General features: G+C 35.5%; 1 protein-coding gene and 1 long non-coding RNA gene across 14 annotated transcripts; one reads left to right on the top strand and one right to left on the bottom strand.

Annotated features, from left to right (window-relative positions):
- Nucleotides 1–12,161: 12,161 nt before the first annotated feature.
- On the bottom strand, nt 12,162–22,864 carry LOC104240278 (receptor-like protein 15). Of its 13 annotated transcripts, XM_070147942.1 has the most exons (8): nt 22,354–22,864; nt 18,825–18,974; nt 18,600–18,746; nt 15,189–18,119; nt 14,756–14,877; nt 13,794–13,877; nt 12,746–12,989; nt 12,162–12,540 (listed from the first exon to the last, which is right to left on the bottom strand). In XM_070147942.1, exons 1-4 carry the CDS (start codon nt 22,691–22,693, stop codon nt 15,958–15,960), a joined length of 2,799 nt encoding a protein of 932 aa, XP_070004043.1. In that variant the 5' UTR covers nt 22,694–22,864; the 3' UTR covers nt 12,162–12,540; nt 12,746–12,989; nt 13,794–13,877; nt 14,756–14,877; nt 15,189–15,957. The 13 variants fall into 13 exon arrangements, with proteins under 13 accessions (XP_070004043.1, XP_070004034.1, XP_070004039.1 ...); XM_070147933.1 differs by having other exon boundaries at nt 13,207–14,590; nt 14,756–18,119; XM_070147938.1 differs by adding an exon at nt 13,207–13,664 and having other exon boundaries at nt 12,162–12,989; nt 13,794–14,590; nt 14,756–18,119.
- LOC138870169 (uncharacterized) lies at nt 19,998–27,322 on the top strand. Its single transcript, XR_011400407.1, has 2 exons — nt 19,998–20,067; nt 27,216–27,322. It is a non-coding gene; the product is annotated as an uncharacterized lncRNA (long non-coding RNA).
- The last annotated feature ends 25 nt before the right edge of the window (nt 27,323–27,347 follow it).

Raw genomic sequence — 27,347 nt, 5'->3', positions numbered from 1 at the left:
TAGGACAATGGGTTTTCTTAAACCTATAGGGATTATGAGTTTCCTAAAAATATAAGAAAATAATTCAATCCACAAATAACAAATCTTCTCCTTGGCTTGAATTCTCTTCATCAATAGGAACAATGTCTCTCTACCTTGCCTTCATCCCTTACAAGGGCTCTACTCATTGCCGCACACATCAACCAAGTCTAGGCAACGCCTAAACTTATTAAGAGACTCAATCTCTTTAGCCATAGCACTAATCCGTCTATTTGGTTCTGTATTCTGAATAGTTTCTGGGTAATTATAACACTCAAACGCATCAACGGCCTCTACAACTGCCATAGCAAATCCCACAAGATTTGTATATTCAAGAAGATTTCTATCAACTACGTTTGCAAATATTTGCTATCAGTCGATCACTCTCTTCTCTCTACCTGTTGCAATGTTATATGGTTGTTGTTGTGCAGGTGCATCAACATTATCATCTTGATCAATATTTTGCACATTCTCCACTTCCTATACTTTAGAACTACTAGGATGAGCTAGTGAAGATTCAATTTCTAGCTCTATGCGGTTACTGACACCATGATCTGTTTCTGCTATTACCTTCTCCCTCGGACTATCTAGTGAGGCAAATTCATTAAATGTTACATCCCTACTAATAATTAGCCCTGGAGTCTTTTGATTTGTGCACCACAATCTATAACCTTTCACTCCAGTTGCATACCCTAGAAATATGTACTTTTTTGCCCTCGGCTCAAGTTTTTCATCCCTCACATGAGCATAAGCAGAACAACTAAATATCCTTAAATTTGAATAATTAGCAGGCAAACCGGATCATACCTCAAAAGGAGTTTTGACATCAATTACTGTGGATGGAGAGCTGTTGACCAAATAACAAGTTGTATTGATTTCTTCAGCACAAAAATCCTTGCTAACGTATGAGTGTGAATACATGCTTCGCGCCCTATCACAAAGAGTTATGTTCATATTTTTTGCAATACCATTTTGTGGTGGTGTTCCGACACAAGTGCGGTGTCTCACTATGCCCTCCGTGCTACAAAAATTATCGAACTCAGAATTGCAAAACTCTATCCCATTGTCAGTTCGAAGACGTTTAACTTTTCTTTCTGTCTGCCTCTTAACCATTGTCTTCTATTTAACAAATGTTGGAAATGTCTCTGTGACGACCCGGCCAGTCGTCTCATGAGTTACCGCTCTGTTTCCCCTATTTCTGCTTCTTATTGCTTTGTTTATCAGTTCTATATGTGATCAGGTTGGTTGACTCGGGTTCGAAAAGGGTTTGAGAAGATTTGAGGCACTTAGTCTCTTTTGAGGAAGTTTAAGTTGGAAAAGTCAAACGGATATTGACTTATGTGTTAGAGGGCTCGGATGTGAGTTCCAATGGTTCGAATAGCTTCGGGAGGTGATTAGGGACTTAGGAACGTGATCGGAATGTGTTTTGGAGGTCCGGAGTAGATTTAGGTTTGAATTGGCGATATTGAATTTTTGGCATTTCTGGTTGGTAGGTGAGATTTTGATATAGGGGTCGGAATGGAATTCCGAGAGTTGCAGTAGTTTTGTTGGGTCATTTGGGATGTGTTTGCAAAATTTCGGGTCATTCGGACGTGGTTTGGTTGTTTTTTTTATCAAAAACGTAATTTAGAAGATTTTGGAATTCTTAGGCTTGAATCTGATACAAATTTGGTGTTTTTATGTTGATTTGAGCGTTTCGAAGGTTAGGACGAGTTTGAATAAGGTTATAGAATAGGTTTGTGTTTTTGGTTGAGGTCCCGGGGGCCTCGAGGTGATTTCGGATGATTGACGGAGAGATTGGGAGTTTGATGAAGCTACAGATTTTGCTTTTCTGTTGTTTCTGCACCTGCGGATTGGAGACCACTTCTCCGCCTCTCACCCTCGTTCTCTCCATCCCCGTCGTTTCTCTCACTCTTTTCTCAGTCACTGTCGTGCGCCATACCCACCTCAAGAACACCACCACCAACCTCCCTTCACCCTCGTTCTCTTCAGAATATTATTGTTTCGGAACTTTGCTTTTGTTTTACATATTTCAAGGTCCGTTTCTGCTTCGCTTACTTCTCCAATCCGCAATTTAATTAGTTCATGTGAATGTTGCATTGGTTGATTTGTTTGTCTAATTTTAATGAATATGCATATATCCTATTGAAGTATTCTCTTTGTTCGATCTCAAAATTGAAGTTGCTGGCTTGGAGTTTGATTGTAAATCAAAGAACCATTGAATTAGGCATCTAGAACGGTGCTATTTAATAGGTCGCGGGATTGATCTCTAAAAAGAGAACAAGCATGGGTTTGGGGTAGAACGTTGAACTGTTAGGTTATAGATAATTTTCTAACTTTAATTTCTATTTATCTATTTGGGGTCGCTAGTAACATGCTTAGGCCGTCATCATTTGGGTAGGCAAACTTTTAGGATGTTCGTGTTTTAATTTCTTTTGAGGCGAAAGGTCGCACCCTTTAGTTAAATTTATCCGGGGAATGCTCCGAAGTATTTATACATATTTTATTCCGGGGAATGCCCCGTAGTATTCTGTAATTGGGGAGGCCGTGGGAATATCGTAGCAGAAATAGCGTAGGATAATTCGAAACTTTAATTTTCCTTTTAATTTTCTTTCATTTAGGTGGGGACGACCTCGAGCCTCTTTTGTATTTATTTTTCTTTTCTGTGATTTTACCTCAATTTGAATATTTTAAAAGACGACTAGGTTAAGTACGCAACCGTACTAGTTACGGAACTCGAGGAATGTCTAACACCTTCTCCCCGAGTCAAATTAATCCCCTTATCCGAATCTCTGGTGCAGACTTAGTTTTGGAGTCTCAAGTGTTTTCAAAGGAAAAATTATTTTTATAAAAAACGGTAACTTCGCACACCGAAACCAATGCTAGGTGGCGACTCTGAGTTATTTCCTTTTGAATACAATTTTATCACTTTTTCATTAAAAACCCTTTTGAGCTTTACAAATCCTTTTTATTATTTAAAGAGGGTTTAGTGAAGTTTGTAAAAAAATGGGTGTGACAGCTCTGGCGACTCTGCTGGGGAGTTGCAGGTTCGAGTTGGTACTTGATCTTGTTGGCTTTTAGGATTTTCGGTTGAGGTGTTTGTTTTCTTTATTTGCTTTGTTTGTCTTATTTCCTTGTTTTGTTGGTTATTTGTTTATCGCTTTTCTTAAGGTGTTACTGCTTTATAAACTGTCTTCATTTGCATAACCATGGGTATTCTTTGTGCAACAAGCCTCGGAGTACGCGTCACGTGCACAAACTCTTTGTTGAGTCAACGTTAGTTTAGGAGGGGGGTCGTCGGACGTATGGACTGGGTGGAAAGATTGAGCAGCCACCATCGACCATACGCTCCCCCGAATTGCCTTGTTAGTGAACCCCAAACTTAGATCAGCCTTTTGGTCATTTTTATTTGCATCATGTTATTTAGATCTAGCAGGGCTCGGTCCCAGGTACCATGCCCTTTGTAGGAGGCCTATCCAAATTTTGTCAAAATGGGCTTGTGGCCCAAAAAGACATTCAATCATCCCTATGTGATACATGTTGCATCTTTGAGGGTAAGAAGGTCATTTGGCGGACCGATGTTTGGGAAAGAAGGGTGAAAAATGAAGCAAGTAGGGCCTAGTTATATTTTTCTTTCACAACTTTTTCAAAAAAAGGACCAAAACAATTGATGAAAATGAAAAAAAATCCAAAAAAAAAGATTTTACACTTTCCCATCATTTTCCAAAAAAATTCAAAAAAAAAAAAGAAAAAGAAAATCCAAAAAGATTTTACATTTTCCATCATTTTTCAAAAAGACAAAAAAAAATATTTTTTCCAAAGTGTCATTTTTTAAGTTTTCTCCCATATCCAATCTTCTCGAACTACGTATACCTTATTCTCGTCTTTCGGTGTAGGTTAGGCATCGTAGATGCGGAGTCTGAGTGGCTTAAGTGAAAATCGTAGAAGCAGTTCAAGGACCGCAAAAACGGTACCGCAAAAGCGGTAGAAAGGGCCGCAGATGCGAAATGCCTGGGCCAGAAGGTATAACTTATTTCCTTCGTGATTTTTTAGTTATTCCACCTTTCTAAGTCAGCTTTTGCAGCTTTTTGGGCGATTTGAAGAAGGAGTTCAAGGAGATTTCATTGAGGTAAGGATTTTGGACCTAAAACTCATTCCTACGGTATCATTTCACGGATTACAGCCGTAATCATGAAAATTAAGGGTTAAAATTTGGAAAACTAGGCTTGGTATTAGAGACCTAGACTTGAGGATTTGAGGGGTCATTTGTGGTCGGATTATGGGACTTTTTATATGTATGAACTCGTGGGGAGATAAGGAATCTATTGATGTAAATTTTATCGAATTTCGAGACGTGAGCCCGGGGTTGGGTTTTGGTTAATTTCGAGATTTATGTTGTAAATTGATTATTTTCGATGGGCTTCGTTCCCTTAGCATATTTTGACGTCGTGATTTTGATTTTGGATAGATTCGATGCGAGTGGAGGCCGATTCGAGGAGCAAAGGCATTGCGTGTTAGATTTGGGCCGGATTGAGGTGAGTAATGATTGTAAATGTTGTCCTGAGGGTATGAAACCCCGGATTGTACATCGTTATGCTATATTGAGGTGGTGCACATGCTAGATGACGAGCGTGGGATCGTGCACTGTTGGGGATTGTGACTTAGTCCGTCCCGAATGACTATTTTACCGCGTATTTGATTGAGAAACGATTTGCTATCATCATGTTTCGGGCTGAATGCCATAGTTGGGCCTCGTGCCAACTATTTGAACCCTTAAGGGATTTTTACTGATATTTCCTCATTATTTTGACTTTATACTTGTACTCAATCATGTTATATTCTACTATTTTCATAACTCGGTCATGTCTACTCTGCTTTAACACTTAAAATGATATTTTGGGCTGAGCATCATGTTTTACTATTGCCCGAGTGGCTTGTGAGAATTTTGACTGAGTAAGGCCGAGGGCATATGTTGTGAAGAAACACTTGATTATGATTATGATTACGAGGCCGAGGGCCTGAGATTTGTACGCCACGAGGTGGCTTGTTGATATGAGGCCAAGAGCCTATGTGATTATGCCACGAGATGGCTTTATATTGCGCTTGGGCCATAAGGGGCCTCTCCAGGAGTCTGCACACCCCCAGTAAGCGCGGGTACCCATTGTGATTTGAGATATAGCCCGAGGGGCTGATGTTGTTCCATGTGTTGCCCGAGGGGCTGATTTTATTGGTATTGTGCCCGAGGGGCGGTTCTTTATATGTTTATCTTTCCTAATTGATCGTCATTTACTTGTTTAACTATTAAAAAGGCATTCCAAAGAAGTTTTAACTGAACTAAAGTGATTTTTTCTATTTTTCACTATTTCATTGTTTTTTATTGGTTTTTACTGCTTCTTTATAGTCTGTTGATGTGTCTTTACGTGGTTTCTTACTACTCAGTCTGCATTTATTATTATTACTCACTGAGTTGGAGTACTCACTTTACTCCCTGCACCCCGTGTGCAGATTCAGGTGCATCAGGTCCTGCTGGCGAGGGTTGAGAGCTTCCAGCAGAATCCGGAGTTCACGAGGTAGTTGCTCAACGTTCGCAGCCCCGTGTCTCTCCCCCTTTCTCATTTCTTTTCTCTTATTAGTATTCTGTAATAATTTGAGTAGAACCTTTCAGACTTATAGTATTATTATAGATGCTTATGACTGGTGACACCCCGATGTTAGGCTGTGTTGGTTTTAATTCCGCAAATTGTACTGTTCACTACTTATTTGGGGATTTTATCATGTTTAAAGACTTAATACTTATTACTTTAATTGCTTAAAATGAAGTGGGAATGTGTCGGTAGGCCTTGTCTTCACGAGAGGCGTCATCACGACTTGGTCCGAGTTTAGGGTCGTGATAGTCTCATCTTTTTTTTTTAGAAAATACACTCATATCATCCTTGAGTAATCATCAATCAAAGTCATAAAATATCTGGCACCACTCTGGGAGGGAACTTTGTTTGGACCCCACAAGTATGAATATATATAATCTAACTTCTCTCTGGTCTTATGCCACTACTAGAAATTTAGCAAAAACCGACCAAGAAAAATCGACCAACTTTGGTCGGTCAAAAAACCGGCCAAACCAAAAACCGACCAAAGTTAGTCAGTTTTTTAAAATATTTTAATTTTTAATTTTTTTTGTATGAAACCGACCAACTTTGGTCGTTTTTTTTTTGGCCCAAAAATGCGAGAAACTATTTTTGAGTCCCGCACAATTTATTTTTTAAGAAACTGACCAACTTTGATTGGTTTTTTCAATTAAAATAAATAAAAATAAATATTAAAAACCCGACCAAATTTGATCGTTTATTTTCGTGCGAAAATACAATTAAAGAGTATAAATAAAAAATAAGACAATATTAAAATAAAATGCACCAATGGTCTAGTGGTAGAATAGTATTTTGTCACAGTATACACCCCGGTTCGATTCCTAGATGGTGAAACTTTTGATTACATAATTAAAATACCGATCAACTTTGGTCGGTTTTTTTTTGCAATATTATTTTTCTAAATTTAATTGACCGACCAACGTTGGTCGGTATATTAAAACGACCATCAAAATACCGTCCAAGCGCATTTGATCGCGTTTTGGTCGGTAATTGGCCATAACCGACCAAAGTTGGTCGGTTTTTTTGGTCGGTATTTACTGAATTTCTAGTAGTGCTCGGTCTTCTTGTTGAATTTTACTCTTGTATGTTTACCAAACACACAATGCTCACAAAAACTTAAAACTTAATTTTTGTACCCATTTAGCAAATTCTACTTACTCAACAAAGACAATCCTTTATCACACATATGACCAAGTCACAAGTGCTACAATTGAGACTAATTCAGATCACTTTTCCCAAAAGGTACAGTAGCTTCCCCTTCAACTACACTGGTCTGAAGATGATACAATTTATAACATAGTTTACCCTTCATGAATACCATGGAGCTCTTTACACACTTTAAGTATTCCATTCTCAGAGTAAAACTTATACCCTTGATAATCAAATGTCGAAAGAGAGATCAAATTTCTCTTTATCTGAGGAACATGCCAACACTCAATCTTTCTGATAATTCCATCAAACATTCTCAATTTGATGTTACCAATACCCTGTACTGGTAATGGATTATCATCTCCCATGTAGACAGTTCCACTCATTTGCTTGTAAGTTGCAAGTCAATTCTTGTGTGGACACATGTAAAAAGTAGCACCAGAATCAAGAACCCAAAAATTCTACCTATGTCTAGAACTCACAGTACAGACTTCCCCTACATAGTCACTATCATCAGAATTATTTCCAGTGTCAATAATATTTGCCAAATTATCTATTTTCTGCTTCTCTCTTTTCTCCTTCAGCTTAGGACAATGTCTCTTGTAGTGACCTTGCTCTCTGCACTCATAACAGTTCTGCTTCCTTGTCCTAGACTTCGATATGGCGGTTGACGTTTTCCTGTTAAAGTCATTTTGTTGTTTTCTTCCTCTACTCATAAGACTTTCACCCTTAATTCTGCTGTCTAGAAAGCTCTTTTTCAACTCTTTAGATTTTAATGCATTACTAACATCTTTCAGTGAAATACTGTCTTTCCCATATAGCAGCTTATCAGCAAAAGTATCATAAAATGGTGGTAAAGAACATAAGACTATCAATGTCTGATCCTCACTCTCAATTTTGATATCCACGTTCTTCAGGTCCATTATAATTGAATTAAACTCATCAATGTGAGTTTTAACAGGTGTGCCTTCATTCATACGAAGATTGTATAACCGCTTTTTAGGTAGAAGCAATTTGTCAACGATTTCTTAAAATACAGATCTTCCAGCTTCTTCCATGCCATTGCTGCAGAAGTTTCTTCAGCAATTTCCCGAGGAACGCTATCTGTAACGCTCATGAAGATCGCACTCAAAGCCCTCTCCTTCAGGTCTGCCTTCTCTGTCTCTTTCATCTCTTCAGAAAAATCTTCATCAATTGCCTAATTGCCTTCAATAACCCTTGTAATACCAGGGACGATTTCATCCTAATCTTCCATAGACTGAAACTAGAACCCCGGTCAAATTTCTCTCTTCGTACTTTTTTAAAGATAATGAAGACATATTAACTCTAGATTATATGTAGAAACCCAAACCTTGCTCTGATACTAATTGTTGCAGAAGATCGTGGGTTAACTAGCATACATGACACACAAAGCAAATAGAGAAGAAAAATCAACACAATTGATTTAACGAGGTTCGGCTAAGCCTAATCCTCAGGGCAGAAGCAGAGAGAGTTTTCCACTATGAATGAGAAGAAAAAAATATAATCTACAGAATCCCCAACTACAATAGTCTCAAACCTATAAGAGAAAGGTATTCCAATTTGACGAAGACAATAGCTTTTCCTTTTCCAAATCTATTAGGACAATGGGTTTTCCTGAACCTATGAAGATTATGGATTTTCTAAAAATACAAGAAAATAATTCAAGTCACAAATAACAATCTGAATTTAGTCGAACCCCAATATGATTCTGAACACTAAAACCAAACAAAAAGAGCCTACACAAGCTTTTACAGGGTTAGCTGTTAAATAGAAAGTGGTATGTAAGCTTGAGGCTCTATTAACCACCAAAAAAAAAGAATAATTAATTTATTAATGGATATTCCTAAATTAACAACTTAATTAATGATTAACTACACAAAAACTATGCAATCATCACGTTTGAAGTTATTTAGGGGAGATCGATTTTATGACGCATTACAGATGTTATTCAATTTTACTTTTATAGCCATTTTATAGGAGATCAATAAAATAAAATATTATATGAGATCAATAAATGAAGCACATAAGATTTTTGTACGATCATTTTATTATATTCAAATTATAACCGGTCATGGGAGATAATGAGTCACAAGAAAGTTAAACAACTAAAAGTGGAACACAAGAAAGATAAGAAAGAAGGAAGATCAGCTTTATTATGGATTTTTATGTTTCTTTTTGTCACTTTTTTGGTTAAATACTTTTGGTACCACCACTACGTTGGAATTCATGCAAATCCATGCAATATTATTAAGTTATAATATCCTGCAAATTGCCTGTAAATTTCTCCATATCATAAATTATATTTTTATTCTTGCTTCTTCTATGTGAAGTATTTCTACTAATTACTTAATTCAAACAATGACCATAAAATGAATTTATTCTCCAAATAATTATCATTTAATGACATTAATCTCACAATGTACATTCAAATCCTATTATGAGGTACATAATACAAACAAATTATTATTACATTTCAAATTAGACTCCAATGACATTTTGTTTATATTTCCATCCAATCCAAAAGGTAGTAGTTATAGCAATCATACAATGAAAATATAGGTGAATTCAAGATTTACGTTATGTTTGGATCATTGTTATCTATCATTTTATAATATATTATATTGTACTGTATTGTATTGTATTGTATCGTTTTATGGATATAATGTTTAAATAGATTGTATCGTTTGTTGTTGTTAAATAATGTTTTTGTTGTTTAATTTGATTGTATCGTACTGTACTATAACTGATAAGTTCACTAAAATACCCCCAATTATTTTAAAATAAAATCTATCAAGAACTACACATAAAAATAATTTAATAAAATATCTTTCTACTAATTTATCATTAATTACGTATATTGGAAACAAGAGAAAAAATCTGAAAAAAGGTTAACTAATATTAGCAGCAACAAGAAAAAAAAATTAAAATGATGGAAAGAGACGAAGAATCGAATGAAGACTTGGATAAAAAGAACGGGGCAAACCAGCTCTAGAAAAGATGGAAGAAGACAAAGTAGATCAATAGGTTGGAGATTTGGAGTTAAAAAAAAAAAAAGTTAAATGATAAACTAGAATTATGGAGTAATAAGTAAGGACGTAATTGGAAAAGAAAATAAGAAACTATTCCACCACACCAAATTGGTTGTTTCATAAAATGGGGGTTTTAATTGTTCCGAAACAATGCATTTAACAATACGATACAATCAATTTTAAATAAACAATCAAAACAAACATTGTTTTGGAATAACAATACAATACGATACAATGGGTAACAACCATCCGTACAAGCTGTTAAAGTCACTGACTTTACAATGAATGTGATAATACTATTATTATTATAAGTATTAAATTGTATATATGTATGCATAATTCGAGTCAAAAATAAGTTGAATTAAACTCACAAAACCTGCCTTAAATCTATCTTTCATTGAAAAGGATTTGTACCAAAAAAGGGCAAAAATTGGATGGGAAAAGGAAGGGAGTGGGACACTACTGTAGTAAGCCAAAAAAATACAGCAAAGAGTAACATGGTGAGAAGTTGGATCAAAAGAGAGAGTACTTAAGCTCAAAGGGCCACTAAAATATCCAAATACATATAGAATTAGTAACGTTAGAGATTCAGAATTTAAACTTTATGAGCTCTAAATTCAAGAACAACAAATACATATAGAATTATTAGCGTTAGAGATTCAGAATTTAAACTTTATGAGCTCTAAATTCAAGGACAACGATATTTAATGTCAGTAATTAGATTCTGAATTTGAATTTTTTTTATATATTAAATGGATTTCTTAGTACAAATATATTGTTTAAGTAAAAATTACTGAATTCGATCGAACGAGCTGAACCAAAAAGTGTGATAGGGAAATCCATTAACTCAACATATGAGGTTTTTGTTTCAATGTTGGGAGATATTTGTGTCAACCCGTGATGGGAGTGATAGTGCATGTTATCTTTGAGGCTGGATTATTTTGTTACCTTCTGCATCTGCTTTCCTCATCTTGATGTGATTGGTCGGCTACCCCCCCCCCCTCACCCACCCCTACAAAAAAAAAATTAAAATAAAGGGCAAAAGAAAAAAAATATTTTTTGTCACATTAAAGTGCAAGTAATTGAATATTACTCACTACTATAATAAAGTCATAAATATTAACAGCTTCGTTTGGATGATTGTTATGTATCGTTTCGTAATATATCATACCGTATTGTATTGTACTGTATCGTTTTGATATCTATAATATTTGGATAAATTGTATTGTTTTTCGTCGTTTCGTGATATCATGTACCATAATATGAAGAATAAACTTTCATTATTACAAAAAAAAAAAGTAAGGTACGAAATAGAATTATTACTCTATCCGTACACTTTTACTTGTACACTATTATTATTAATGTATTTTTGTCACATTAAAGTACAAGTAACTGAATATTACTCACGACCGATAATAAAGTCACAAATTTTAAAATAACTAAACTATACATGTGTAAATTGCTCAGTAAATATTAATGACCGGAAAGTCAAATTTATTGCATCTAGTAGTTATTTTTTCTCCCTTAATTTTTTTTTTTTTTTTTGGTTTCATTTAGATGCCTTTTAACTGTCTTTTGTTTTATGAAATACAGGTAGTCAAAATTCTACATAATAATTTTCTCTCCTTTGTATTTTCTGAGCAAACGCACATAATTTAGTTACTTTACTGTTAACGAGTAAAGTTCATTTATATCAATGAGATAAAAAAATATAGTTTTATAATTTTATTATAATAGTGAGTAAAAGTTCATTTATTTTAATAAACTATTTGTCTGTTTACTTCTTTATATTTTGAATCACCTTAATAAAATTTCTAGCTCCGCCACTTTTTGGGTGCACGCAATATGCAGGTGCAATTTCATCGATCTACTAGTTAACTTGACTAAAATATGAACCTTGAATATAAAGTCACACTATTGTTTTACTACAATTTGAGAATGTTATCATAGGCTATTAGTTGAGAAGATTTCTTCCTACTTCTTAAAGGGCATTTGAGAATGTGAGGATACTTATAATGGGCGGGGCATCCCGGTGCACGAAGCATCTCGTATTCATGCAAGGATCGGAAAACGGCCGCACGGCCAAGGAGTGTGATGTAGGCAGCCTACCCTGATGTAAGCATCAGCGGTTGATTCTACAGCTCGAACCCGTGACCTATAGGTCACACAAAGATAACTTTACTGTAATTCTAAGGATAGTCATAATAGATGAAATATGAACCATTCAATATTCAATAGATAGTAAACCATAGGGTTCTCATTTGGACCACCAAAAATTTTCTTGAGCATATGACAATAAGCACATTAAATAGATTTTGTCTTGTATTATGTCCCCATATGGTAAGAGTTTGTGGAGGTTTTTGTAACTGCAGTAAAATACAGTGGCTTAGATTTCCTCTTTGTAAATGCTTGGCTCAAATTGTCTTCCTTTTTAACAATGGTCCATATGGTAAAATCAAGAGGCTGTGATTCCTCTAAATACTATAAAATGTCAGATCAAAGTACATCCACAGGATTTGGATTGACCTAAAGAATATAAGAATCTTTATCATAGTCCTTTAGGTACCTGCAATGTCACATGACTACACAATCATGGAGAAATAAAGTAAGAGATGTGGAAGGTAGACATTGTGGTTCCATAATTTACACCTCCTTGGAGTGCGGCCCTTTATCTGATCCTGCATGAACGCATAATACTTTATGCACCGGATTACCCTTTTCTTGGTTATGAATCGAGAAAGTGAGGTCTGAAATAGTGAAATATATATATCTTACTCTAACTTTATCTACCTTGTTACGTTTTTCACACTTAAATATACAACAACAACCCAGTATAATCCGACTAGTGGGGTTTGGGGAGGGTAGTGTGTATACAGATCTTACCCTTATCCTGGGGTAGAGAGGATGTTTCCGATAGATCCTCGGCATCCCCTGACTCGAACTCTCACAACCTCTTGGTTGGAAGTGGAGGGTGTTCACCACTAGAGCAACTTACTCTTGTCGTTTTTCACACTTATATATGAGGTTCAAAAAGTACTGGGTTCTGTCGAACTCCCAAACCCATGGTGAATAATGTAGTAGCAATATCTTTATACCCTAGGTTTGGTTTGTATCTCTTCCACTTAACCTGCAAAAGAGAGATGAGAAACTTAGCATGTTCCTTTTAGGGCTCCAGTAAACAGGTTATATGAACCTATCTTTTTGTAACTTAATCATAACTTAAATATTCTATTAACTACTTCTGATAAGCTATGAAATTACACTTTTCTTTTAAGCTATAAAACTTGTAATGTAGTAGCAACCAAATACATGATATGGACCAAAGTTACTGAGTTCTGTCGAACCTGTATCGTAAATGGTACATCCGCCTCTGGCTATAGTCACTTTCTTTAGCCGCTTTAAACCATCTCCTCTCAAATACTATCTAGTTTGAGACCTTTGACAAGATAAAAGGCCTTCGCCTTATTCAAACGTTATTTGCAGAATATCTTCAATCTAGTCATGTTTGAAGCAAGGAACCAAACGTCACGCTTAACTCAATATAGACGTAGTGTAAGAATTTATGCACTCCTCTCTTTAAGTAGAATCAGGATGGAACTTCCACAACCAAACGGTAGTTTGAAGGTTTGAATCATGTGAAGAATATGCAGGAACATGTGGAATGCAGGGTGAAGAACAGAAAAGCCCAATTCTCTCATTGTAAAGCCTCGTATGCTGTGTTTATGATACATTATTGCGCTCTAAAAATGATAAATTATACGTCGAGGATAGATTATTTGCTCCTAGCTAGGTACATACTGCACTGTTGGATTTGACAAAAAAAAAGATAAATATAAAGAACCAGAAATGGAAAACAACGCAAAAAAATGGCAGAGTAGAAACATCTCATGGCAGTGGCAAAGAAAGATTTGTGATTGAATTCAAATTGAACCTTGGTCATTAGAGATTTTCTGCTCCTTAGCTCCTTTGCAATTCTCTTGAGAATCCTTGAAGTAGTTGTATGTATAGCTACAATCTGCACAATAAAAGCTGGTTACAAGATTCATAAAACTCAAAATAGAAACTAGAAATGCAAATAGTGGCGGGGGCAGGATCTCCACGAAGAGGGTTCAAATTTTTTTTTTTGTAGCTAGTGGAATTGAACTCATGACCTTATGTAGATTTTGAACCCCCTTGACCACTAAACTACACTTTTGGATTGTATTAAGGGTGTTCAAAACTTAATATATAGAGATAAAAAATAGATTTTGCCTTATATATACAATGTAATTTTTCGGCGAAGGGTGTTTGGATGAACACCCTTGCGCCCCCCTAAATCCGCCCCTGAATGCAATTTGCCAACTCCAACAAAGACTCACAGATAAGCGAGCACGAGTTGTTATCTCCTTGTATGAACAGTACGGGACATGATGGGGCGGGCAAGCTTTTGAAAGCAACAAAAATACTGGAAAAACCTCTGGTAAAAAATTATAACATTAGTGAAAAATTAATATACATATATGCTTTAACTCCTTAAAATAGCAACAACAACAACAACAAAGTAAAATCTCACGAGTGGGGTATGGGGAGAGTAGTGTATATGCAGACCTTACCCCTACCCCGAAGGAGTAGAGAGGCTGTTTCCGAAAGACCTTCGGCTCAAGTAAACAAAAAGACAAAAGCATGTAAATCAAATCAGTGTCAAGCGCCAATATGAGAACCAATCTTTCTTAGAAGTCACAGATCAACCTGGTAAATACAACAACAAACAACGCTTCAGTCTCAAACAATACTGGTAAATGTAACCAAAAAAATCTGCTTTATGCAATGTTAAGAAGACACTAAAACCACACAAGAGGACAATTTCTGCAGGCTGTCGATGAGATAAAAGCAATATGAACAAAAGCTACGTACCATTGTAACATCTTCAACTGGATATATATTGCGCTGGAGAAACAAGACAGCAGGTTGAGTGAAACTTGATAATCCTTTGCTGTCTCATACAAAATCTCTTTTCTTCTTTCCTTTTCTTTTACCTGATACAAATGAAATGCTGTTACAATTTAACTCTTGGATGGTTAAAAGGAGGAGAAAACAAATCTATTTGTATTATTTTTCACAAGTCACAAGGCTATTAAACGAGTGGCGAAGGGATTCCAATAGTAAAAAGTTCTCAACATCTAGAATTTAATCAGCTGTCAAGAAGCAAGATGAAGATTATATCCCCTTAAAAAATCTAAGAAAGCCAATTACATGTCAATCTTTTTCTCCATTAAAAATGCCTTCAGCACCTGTTCTATAATTCCAGCTTAACAATTGAACACCTCAAATCTCTTGTCAGCTTTACCTGAGGATGTCACCTGTCATCTGAGTAAAAAGTATTGCTTCTTTGACAGTAGTTGATTTGATTGGCAACAAACATAAGGTCACTGGTTATTTGTTCTTCTAAGTCTGTTCTTCCCAGTGTTATCAAAGGCTAAAAGGGCAAAAAAGCTCTAAGGTTTTGTTGGGGCTTTAAGCGCAAAGCGCAAATAAAGCGTGGGCTTTAATGAAAAAAGGTGCGAAAGTAAAAATGTGCATGTAGTCCAAGACTAATCATTATAAGCATGAATAACAAATATATGAACAAAGAAATTGAAAAAGAAATTCACGATAAGGTGAAATATCAATTGTTTAAGGTCGTCTTTTCAAGATTACACTCATTGGCAAGGAAAAGTATGCCTTAGAGCTTTGATGCAACACTAAAGCGCCCACAAAGCAAGGCGAAGCGCTCAACGATTGAGCTTCGCTTCAGGGCTTAAGCACGCTTTAAGCGCGCCCTTGACAACACTGGTTCTTCCAAAACAAAAACAAAAACTACAAGAGATAATTTTGGTTAGATTCTTGTAAACAATAAAAGCAGGATAAAAAAAGCTCACCTTTAAATTATCAGTATAATGAAGATTGAAATATAACTTTTTCACACATGCATGGGTAGAAATAAACACAGATCTCCTAGAAGATACTGTTAAATTGCCAAATATGTCATAAAAAGTAGTATGCTTTAATTTTCTTTCTATAATCTTGCACACACTCAGTTACTTTTTTCATCAAGTACAGTAAATAACTAGGCAAATCTATCTGGAAGATAAGAGTTTTGCTTCAACAAGCTGAAAAAACATTCTGCAACTGGGGTTGAAGTAAATAAAAGTAACAACTCCTAGGAATGCCACAATGCATGATGGAACAAAAGTTGCCAAAAATGAATCTTTGAACAGATCATTTTCTCCTGGATTTGGATCTGATACTGCAGTGCTCCTTCTGCAGTTTTCCTCGACAGGTAATCCACAAAGGAAAGGATTGCCTTCGTAGCTGCTCGCTTCAAAGGTAGCAAACTGAGCCTTCCTATCCGGGGTACGTCCTGATAAATTGTTGTTTGCCACTGAGAAGACTGATAGAAAGTTTAACTGAACCAAATCCGAAGGAATTTCACCACTCAGCTTATTGTCGGATAAGTCCAAGCTTTGTATTTGCTTCAAGTTGGAAAACGTCCTTGGAATGGATGCATTCATTTGATTATGTGATAAATTTAGAGTATGAATATCACTTAGGAATCCAAGTTCTGGAGGAATTGGACCTGCCAACTTATTCATAGAAAGATCGATCCCAGACATGAAATACAACATGTTTCCTGTGTATGATTCAGACCTACTCTTTGACATAAATTCTATTTCTACTGCCACATCTGATGAGTAAAATCCAGCTTCAACATATTGGTTTACACCAAGTATGCTTTGATATTCGTACGACCTGAAGGGTCGATAAGCTTTCCACCCATATTCATCAGTCTCAAAGGTTTGATCATTTGTTTTCTTCTGACCAAAAGGTATATCTTTCAAACATGAAGGTAGCCGACCAGAAAGTCTATTGGAAGAGAGATCTAGTATGCTGATGTTTTTAAGCTGACACAGCTGAAAAGGAATGGAACCTACAAAGCCGTTTCCCTTCAATAAAAGATTCCTCAAATTTGATAGTACACTGATCCACTTTGGAATTTCCCCTGATAGTTCATTATCCCTCATATCCAGTGTCACAAGGGAAGATGCTCTATAGAGAGATCTCGGCAAAGATCCTGAGAGTTTATTTCCTTGAAGGTGTAAATATCTTAGTGATGACAGATTCAAACAAGGAGGTACGTTACCAGAAAGACTATTCCATGCAAGGTCTAAATTAATCAGTTGTACTACTCTGCAAAAGCCTGTAGGTATATGACCTTTGAACGAGTTTCTGGATACAACAAGGGATCCAAGGAAAGAAAATTCCCCTATCCAATCAGGTAGTTTTCCCGAGATCAAGTTATTGCTTAGATCCAACAGGCTCAATGAGGAGCTTGTAAGAAGTCCAGGTAACAACTGTCCTGAAAAGTGATTATTATCCAAATACAATAACCGGACTGATGTAAGGTTCCATTTTCTGGGAAATAATTGGCCCTGCAGATTATTATGTGAAAGCTTCAGAGCAGTCAACTCCTTGCAGCCCATAAAAAAATGTTCAGGTAATTCCCCAGTGAAATTGTTGCTCGACAGATCCAATGAATACAACTTACTCATGTTGCCGATTGAAGGAGGAATACTACCATGAAATGAGTTTCTAGACATGTTCAAATACTCCAAATTTGGGAGAATATGGCCAATAGATGCTGGAAGCAGGCCTTGAATATCATTCTTCCACATATCAAGCCAAAACAAATCAAGATTTTTAAAATCAGCAGGTAACACAAATTGACCCGTGAATGAGTTTTCTGCAAGACTAAGGAACTCCAATCTTGTGTTGTTATTCAGTAACCAAGTGGGAACCTCTCCAACCATAGCATTGTAACTGAGGTTAACAACTCTTAATTCATGCTGGGTCAAAAGAAAGCTCGGAATAGATCTAGTCGGCTCATTGATTTTGCAGTTCGATAATCTTAGGACTTTTAGCTGAAATAGAGGTTTCCAGGGTGTATTTTCTGTGTCTACATGTAACTCATTGTTAAGGCTATCAAGTTCGAGAACCTCAAGATTGGAGTTGTTAGCAAATGAGCTCAAGGAGATGGACCCTTCAAAATGGTTCAAAGAAAGAGAAAGGTATTCGAGGGACTTGAGCCTAAGGAGATCAGAAGGAATGGTTCCCCCAAGGTTATTTTCAGAAAGTTCGAGGAGACGGAGGGATGTTAAATTGCTGATACATGGAGGAATAGATCCTTTGAGGCTGTTTCGGCTAATATCCAACTCTTGAAGGCTTCGCAATTTACATAAACCTGAAAGGTGAAAAATTGCATGGTCATTGACCACAAAGATGAGAGCAAAGAAATCTTTCTTCATAAAAATAAACACAGGTAGGGGGGCATGACAAGTGATAGCTTCACCTCTATATTATTGGGAAAACTTTAACATGAAGAACAAAGATAACTCCTATAGTTTACCAATCTCACCCAATTTAAGATTCAAACAAATAATTTTTTGAAGTCCTAACTGCATGACTATTCGCCAATATCTCCTGCAAATCCACTTTAATACGCCCAGCCCCGGGAGAAAATTAACAAAAAAAGTCGCCTCTAACCGCACACTGTTAGAGCACTGATACAAAAAAAAATTAAGAAAAAACATATGAATAACTAATGCAACTTATGATGCATGTTCATTGGATAAAGATCCGGCCATTGTAAATAATCTTCAGAGCTCATATATTGGAATAACAATGTAAACTAAATTGAGTATCTAGAGCAAAGAGAGCACACCTTCCTCTGGAAAAGAGCCATTTACTTCATTGTTTCTTAACGATAAGCTCTTTAAAGATGTCAAGGCCCCAATAGATAGAGGTATCTCACCAGAAATATCATTATAACCCAAGTCAAGCATCTCCAGACCCCTCAATGTCGTCAACTCTGTGAACAAACAAGTCAATTAGGGAACTAATAGTACAACTGCACAAGGGAGAAGGGTACAAGGTACTGCTTCATTACCTTGTAATGTTGACAAATTTTTCAAATAATTGGACGTAAAGCTCAAAAACTTTAAAGATTCTAGGCCACTGAGGGATGGAATTTCTGTAAGCTGGTTATAACTCAGATCCAACATCTTTAATTTGTTTAACTTCTGCACTCCATTAAAGCCTGCAAAAATCAATCAAGAAACTTGCATACTCATCTGTAAAAATCTGAGTCTTTTCAAGCTAAAACACAAGGAAAAGATAACAAAGCATCAAGACGCTAGAACAGTTGTCAAGGATGCTCTTTCACGGATGCAGATATATTACGTCCTTGGAAGTTAGCGTCAATTCTCAACTTTCAGCTGTGCTATACGTATCCGAATCAACGGTCGAACTGTTATAACATAGGAACTAAAATAAATTGAGTTGTTTCCAGATTGTAGACTCTAGACATTTACAACTATTCCAAATTCAAGTTGTCTCTTATACCCCTCTAAGTTTTATCCTTAAACCTCAAAATTAGCTTTGCTTCCTTTTTTGTTTGAAATCCCAAAAACAGCCTCTTAAAATGTGAAAAAAGAGAGAAAAATACGCTTATTTATCATCAACTTGTTAATCACTCAATGTCCTACAAGAATTCTTGTGGGAAAGTAAGCCTGCATTTTCCATTGGTAGTTTATCTTAGACTTAAGAGTTCCAGTTGTTGTTAATACTTAGCATATCCAAAGAAAAAATGCTAGTTACTGTTAGAAATAAAAAAAAAAAAAAAAGAATTTCCCTTGTTCCAAGTTGAATATCATATCTACCGTTTAAGGAAATATCATATTCTTTTTCGTTCAGTGTCTTTCTGCATTATATTGCTAGTACCATCACTATGTAGTAGGAGGCAAGTTATAGTGATATTCACATATGCATTTCCAGCAAACATTTTAAGACCTACGCCAAATGAATAACATTCGGTAACAAAAGTACAGAACAAATATCCTGCAAACCAGCATCAGAAAACCAATCCAGCATGATACCAGAAAATTTTTCGGTTTCGTTATTCAAAGATGATATGTAACAAAAGCATGGACATTTTTAACTATCTCGCAATCACACCAGATAGGGTAGGCATCATATTATACTTCCTCTTTTCATTTTATGTGACAATATTACTATTTGGGAAGTAAAAGAGGTTCCTTTTATTTTTTTTAGTGACGATGGTGTCCAAGCTAACTTATGCGCTCCTCAACTATTCCACCGGATACTTGCTACGTCCCACCAGCACACCTCAGGTAAAGAGATTTTTTTATCACAATTTTTTTTTAAATTCTTTTATTTTCCTTTAAGGGACATCTGGTTAACTCATCCTAAAAGTAAACACAAAATTTCAAGTATTTTAAATTATTAAATATTGTAAAACTTATAGTAGTATTACAAGATTTTCACTATTTGGGGATTGTTATGAAACCTTTTTCTTTGAATTACGTGCCATAGAGTCGATTACCAAAAACTTATAACATTTATGTGGTATCATAGACCTTCAAAAAGCAAAGGTAAAACTTATTTGTGTTGGGTGTTTATACAAAACCATACTATTCATTAGGGGTGGCAAATGGGCGGATTGGGTTAGGTCAATAAATGGGTCATTGTCCAACCCAGCCCAAAGTGTATTTGGGCTAAGATGGGCTGGGTCAAGATGGGTCAAAATGGAAAAGCATATTAGTTGCTCTATATGAACGTAACACAAACAAGTAGCTACCTCGGGAGGATAGTCTTTTTCCAATAGGCTAGTTGTCCTCGAGTCCCCACGTCCGTTTTTCTCTACCCGCAACCCAATAAGCTGGCAAAGCCAACGCAAGGTTAGGGTCGTCCCCTTTATTCTATACTGACCCCGATCTAGGGGCTAACTTTTTGGGAAGCCCGTTCCCACCACGCTCACGGCCAGCTGACCTTCTAGCGGTAGTGAGAATTCTCTTGTTCCATGGTCAAAGACTTGGTTGGATGCAGATAGACCTTGAGCCTAACTCAACCCCAACAGATGTGGGATCTAACACATTGTTAAGAAAATGCTCATCAGGTAACCATACAAGTACACCTAATTTTATATCACCCGAACCCAGAGGCAGATCTAGAATTTGAAGGTGGCGGGTTCCATAATTCCTTTAATGTTTACCTTGTAATGACTAACACGAAATTTGTAAGGAACGTTTATTCGATTTTTTTTTGAGTTTATTCGGGTCAACCTAGTAGGTGTCTTTTATTTGAATATATAAAAATTACATCTAAAATATCAAAAAATAAACATAATTAGCATTTTAAATAAGGAATAACACCTATATTATAACAACACAAATAAAATTAACATTTTCACTAGGAAATTACATCTTTTTCTACATATTAAAAATAAATTTACACAAGTAAGATAACATCTGCAATAAGGGAATTACATCAATCAAAATAAGATTTTTTTTTAAAATGTCTTCAGTAGATAAATTATACCCACAAGTAAAATGTATAATTAAATAAACTACAAGTAATAAATCTCATTTTTAAGCAATGCTTACAAAATTTTCATCATAATTTAATACTAAAGAGATTTAAATTATATTTAATAATTATAAAATAACAAAAAAAATTGTGATATACTAAAAAGACAATTTTTTTATCTTAATCCAAAATTCCCATAAGACACAAGTTTTTCGGATTTGAAAGAAAAAAACTCATAGATTTAAGATAAAGAGGAATACTTATTGTATATAATTTTAAAGTTTTGAGTCTCTTTTTCGAGTGTTCTTACTAGAAACCATATATAAAATAATAGAATAGAGAAAAGAAAAATATAAAAAATAATAAAACGGTAAATAGAAAATTGTGTGGCATCCGAAAAGGGAAAGTGACTGGGCTAAAAGGAAATAAAAAGCACAAAGAAAAAGGGGAAGTCACACAAGGTTCAAGATAAATTCCAACTTGAATTTTACATACGAGAAAAGCTTTCAAAAAGGTCTACAAGCCATGGCACCATTGTCTAGTTTATAACTGCGGGTGGTAGGATGAGATATTTAACCTAATTTAAGAAAATTTCAACATATGTATATAAAAAAATTATCCTATTAGCGGGTGTCATGCCACCCCTTTCTAAAGGGTTATATTCGCCTTTGCCCGAACCCCTTCGCCGAAAAATTACACTATACATATAAGGTAAAATCCTTCGGAAACAGCATCTCTACCTTCATTAGGTAGGGCTAAGGTCTCATACACTTCACCTTCCTCAGACCCTACTTGTGGGATTTCACTGGATTTTTTGTTGTTGAAATCCGTTTCGTGTCTCTATATTATAATTTGAATCCCCTTGACATAGTCCAAAAGTATAGCTCAATCATGAAGGTTGAAAACCTTTGTGAGGTTGCTGCTTCAATTCCGACCGGTCACAATCTCTTTTAATTTTTTAACTTTTTTCCCTTTTTAAACCTCTTAGCACGAAATCCTGCATCCGCCGCCGTTTAACTCCCCAACCAATATGGGATCTAACACACACACACAAAAAAAGGGAGAGAGAGAAGAAGGAAGAAAGAATTGACCTGTAATTCCATTAGAATCCAATCTTAACTCCTGCAGCTCCTCAAAGGGAAGAAATAAAGAGGTTTCCAATGAGAAATCAACAATTTTCCGCAGCTCTAACGGTCTTGTGCGATTAAGAAAAAGTTTGGTCACCCTCTTTGTGGATTCACTGCATGAAACTCTTTCCCATTTACAACAATCTTTTTCTTCTTTATCACCCCAAGAAGAAAGAGCTGTCCCATTTGGATAGTTGAATGAATCTTTCAGTTTTAATAGAGCAATTCTTTCACCCTCCCAGCAACCTAAGCTTCCATTAGCCAAATGGAGCAGAACCCACAACCTTAAAATCCCAAAAAACATACCTAATGATTAATTCTAACTGTTTAACGAGTTTTTTATATTTTCTTTTAGACCCCATTATCATAATATATAGTGTAGAAGTTAAAGATAATGGCTTTGGGATTTGAGGTGAACTGAGAATAGATGAACTTTCTTCGAATTTCTGGTCATGCGAATTGGAAAATTTTGGTTTGAACTGTTTACTTTTACTTTTCAAAACAACAAGTCCTTTTGAGCCCCTCTCTTTTTTTTTTTTTTTTTCCCAAAAGTACTTTTGGCTTGATTTGAGGTGTTTGGCCAAATTTCTGGAAGTAAAAAAAGTGTTTTTGAAGAGAAGTAGAAGCAGTTTTGAAGAAGCAGAAAAAAGTAGCTTCTTTCCAAAAGTACTTTTTTGAGAAGCACTTTTGAGAAAAATACACTTAGAAACAGTTTTTTAAAGCTTGGCCAAACACTAATTGCTGCTTAGAAGTGCTTTTCAAACTAATTAGCCAAACACAAACTGCTTCTCACCAAAAGTACTTTTAAAAAAAAAATCACTTCTCAAAATAAGCTGATTTTTGCAGTTTGGCCAAACGGGCTATTAGCAAGAAGTGAAAGAAAACGAGGCGTACCAAGTGAAAGGGCTTTTTAAGTTTTATATGGTGAAATGTTTGGGCCGAATTTAGAATGTTTAGTAAGTTAGTGGGCATTTTTAGTAAGTAATTTTTTTAGAATAGTTGCTCGCGTATAGAAAGCGCGACCTGCTTGTTTTTGGGAAAACATTTGAATAGTTTAATAAATTGGAATTCTTGAAGTAGTATGAAATTATTAAATATTATTTTCAGTGAAATAATATCAAAATTCCCAAAAGATTCCAAATAGAAAAAGTTTATATGAATTGAGATGTAGAAGGTTGCAAAAAAATAATGACTAAATGCATATTACTGGATAAATTACGCTCATCTCGACTATTTTATGGAGGTTTAAGCAAAATGGAGGGAAAAATCACATATATTTTTTTTGGTAAAATGGAAAAGAGGGGTAACAACATAAATTTATATCTATATTTATATTATATTAAAAGCATAAAGTCCATGTCAAAATGTCATTCGCTTTTTTTACCTTTGTAAGTATATTCTACGCTGGACATAATTGTAATTATAATCAATTATAATTTTCTTAGGCAAAAAAAAAAATTCCATTTATTTCCATTTTTGTTGGCTACAGATTTTCTTTTGTTTAGGTTTAGGCTTCTTTAGATTTTTCTTTGTTTCTTCATTCTTTCCTAGTAATTAGGATTCTTTAATTGCCCATACTGCCGCATATTAAATTAATGCTGCAAATTGTAACTAGGTTCGTATATTGTTGATATATAATTACAAATTGAAAGGTACGTTACAATGTCTTATATACGATTAAGTTCAAAACTTGACTTAGAGCCCGTTTGGCTTAGCTGATTTAAGTAGCTGATAAGCATTATGTGCTGAAAAGCACTTTTAAGTGTTGAAGCTGATTTAAAAAATAAGCAGTTATGTGTTTGAATAAAAGTGCTGAAATTAATAATAAGCAGCTGAAGAATTGGGTATACGAAGAATTTTGTTTAAAAAAAATTATTTTAGGGATAAAATAGTAAATATTTTGGTCAAACCTAAAGTGCTTATAAACTTAAATTTGATAAGTTGGGGGAGATCAACTTATGATTTTTTTGGCTTATAAGCACTTTTAATTTTACCAAACGCGTAGATAAGCCAAAAAGTGTTTATAAACCAGTTTGACCAGCTTATAAGCTTAGCCAAACACCCTATTATTTATAAATTTTCCATAGGTTTTTTGGGTCATTGCATTCGTAACTTAAATTTGCTTTCCAAATTTTATTTTATTTTGGTATTTAGATTTAGATTCTCATAGTAGGTTTACCCTTTTCTTCTATAATATCGTATCCAAGTATCAAAAACAAGGATTCATCATTAGTTTTCAATGTTAAATAGTTTCATAAAATAGGTACTATAAAAAAAAATAACGAAGTATACTCTTAGTTAAGATACCTAATAAATGAGATTTTTCATGTCGTTATTGTGAGCACGTGATTTTTTGCTTCACGAAAACTACTCTAAAAGAAATTAAAAATAAAACAAATTTCATCTGTGTACAATTTTGAGAACTTGCGTGACATTTTGGTAATTATTTTGTCCGTAAATGTTTACCCTTGTTATAGTTAATTGAAAAAATACAAAAATAATACATGTTGCATGCATATTTAGGATTTAATTATGCATTTAGAAATTATTTAAACCATCATTTGGCTCTAAAAGAAAAATCACAAAAAAATATACTTTTTATTTTATTCGTTGTCATCGTGTGATTTTATTTTAAGGTTTTAATTTGTGTGTTAATTGTTGTAAATGTTAATTAATATTTGTGTAGTTTTATTTTTGATTTTACAATTTAATTAGGAATTGTGTTTAAATGAGAAAATTAAAAGAAGAAAAAGAGAAGTAGAAAAAATGAAAACTCGGATTGGGCCAAAAATTCAAATAGAAATCAGGCCCAAATCGATACATAGACCCAGTCCAAACGCCCTTGTGCCCGGTCCATTCCCACGGTCACTGAAACGACGTCGTTTCAACGGCAATCAATCACAGCCATTGACCCTACGTGATCCAACGGCTCAAAATCCGTCTCCCTTACCCATTCCCTGGCCCGACCCGTTACCCGGTTCGAACCAACCCCCAACTAAAACCAAACGACACAGTTCCCCTTAAGTGTATTGATCCGGGCTATTGATCTCATCAGATCGAACGGCCCAGGATCAATTCCATCCCCCATATAAAACCTCAACCTCTCACCCCACGCCCCCCCAAACCAAACCCCCCCTCTCTCACTCCTTCGTCTCTCTCAAACTCAGACACCGGTTCCCATGAAAAAACCTAGCCGCCACCCCACCCTTTAGCCTGAAAGCCGGCGGCAACGACGCCGTTGGCCATGAAACTAACACCCCTGAACCACCATGACCCCCTCTCTCCAAATCCACACTCAGCTTACCTCAAATCTTCCCCGAACGTCTCGAATCTTCATTTGAAGGTTCGAGCAAAAACCTGATCTACACCAACCGACCCCAAATTCACACCAGTCACTCCTCTGGCCTCACTCGTAACCAAACCGAGCTTGGTTTGGTTCGAATCTAGGTAGAGACCTTCGAGCCCCAAATCGGACCGTGTGAACCCTAGAACTCCAAACCATGGGGGTCTGTCCAGTTTAAGAGGAAGAATTGGGGTCTAATAGACCTTAATTGAGGTGTTCTCAGTTGAGGACACTTCAATTAAAGTTTGTTCGACCTCAAAGAGGTCGAGTCCAGTTTGAGCATGGGTCATTTTGTTCTTAAGCTTCTGAGGTAATTTTTCCTTTCCTATTTGTTCCGTTAGTATTTGTTTATATCTGTTTTTTTTTGTTTATTTAAGGTGGTGTTATTAATTTTTCAATTTTGTCAATTGATCCCTGTGTCTATCAATATGAAATCACCTCTGTACTTGTTCGAGTTTAATTATTTGTTATCGATTGTATGTGTTGTAATTCGCGTAGTCGATTCGATATATATCGTCGATTAGTTTTACAGTCTTGAATGATAATAATTTGATCCATCCTGTTTAATTCTGATTAAGCCATTTGTCTGAATTCAGTTGTGAACTGGTTATAGGATGTAGTTTGTTTGATAGTTAGGGTCTAATTGTTAGTTAGCTAAGTTTAAATTGGTTATAGCTGAAGGGATTAATACAGATTGAAATAGAGGGGGTAAGGCAGCAATTTCAAGGACTTTTAAGAGGGTATTTTTGGATTTAAAAGAGTCTGAAAATGGCTTAATCTGAATGGCTGTCAATAGGGTATTAAAATACCATTAAACTGATACATTGTTTAAGAATAGTGGGGAACAAGATTTAATGGCATGGGGAGTTTGATTAAAATAAGTTAAAATACCCATAACTTTGATTAAAAAAGGAGAAAAGCATGCGGTATGGGGGCTGTCAGGAATATCATGGGCATTTTCTGATTAGTTTTAGCATGTTTAAGGGGTATGGGCAGAGTTAAGGTATCAAGGCAGCCTGGTGCTTGCCTACTTTGCCTATAAATAGGCTCATTTAGAACAAAAATAGAGGCTGGTTTTTCTGATCCTGAGAAGCCAGAGAAAAACAAGAGTGTCGAAGCTGGAAATTTAACCTAAAACTCTAGAGAAATAGAGGGCATATAGGCTCAGCTTTACATCAAAGAGCTTCAGCTTGTCTTTTCCTTTGAGTGTTTAACAAATCAGAAACTACTGTTTCTTGCATCTGTTTGTGTTCTTTTGGTACTGCTGGATTTCAGCTTGGTATTTCCTAGTTTTCTATTGGTTGGGCACTGTTCCATTGGGTTACTGCTTGGTTTGCTACTTGGTTTTCCTTAAATCTGCCACGGGGTGTCTATTACTGGTTATTATTGGCTTCACTGGTTGCTGTTGTGTTGCTGAATCTGCTGTTGTGCTGCTGCTACTACTGCTGATTTCTTTTCTACTCTGTTTTTGTTCCTCTACCAGGTACACGACTTTAACATGGCTGTTGTAAGCTGAAAATGTGAAGCATGAATTCATGTGAAAAGTTGAAGTTGAAATGAAAACCAGAAAAGCAATCTGTTTGTTTGAAACTTGTTGTTACTGTTTTATTAAGAT

This window comes from Nicotiana sylvestris, chromosome 6 (assembly GCF_000393655.2).
Source record: "Nicotiana sylvestris chromosome 6, ASM39365v2, whole genome shotgun sequence".
Classification (NCBI taxonomy): Eukaryota; Viridiplantae; Streptophyta; class Magnoliopsida; order Solanales; family Solanaceae; genus Nicotiana; species Nicotiana sylvestris.
Note: the sequence above shows the minus strand (reverse complement) of the source record. Positions and strands in the feature narration are given on the sequence as shown.

What these genes read in the sequence shown, in the direction of transcription:
- LOC104240278 (XM_070147932.1), bottom strand. Translation starts at nt 22,693, where the DNA reads ATGTTTTTTGGGATTTTAAGGTTGTGGGTTCTGCTCCATTTGGCTAAT. An exon ending in GGATTCTAATGGAATTACAG is followed by an intron (nt 18,975 to 22,353) that starts GTCAATTCTTTC and finishes TGATTTTTGCAG; the next exon opens with GCTTTAATGGAGTGCAGAAG. An exon ending in TGGCTCTTTTCCAGAGGAAG is followed by an intron (nt 18,120 to 18,599) that starts GTGTGCTCTCTT and finishes TTCACCTTTCAG; the next exon opens with GTTTATGTAAATTGCGAAGC.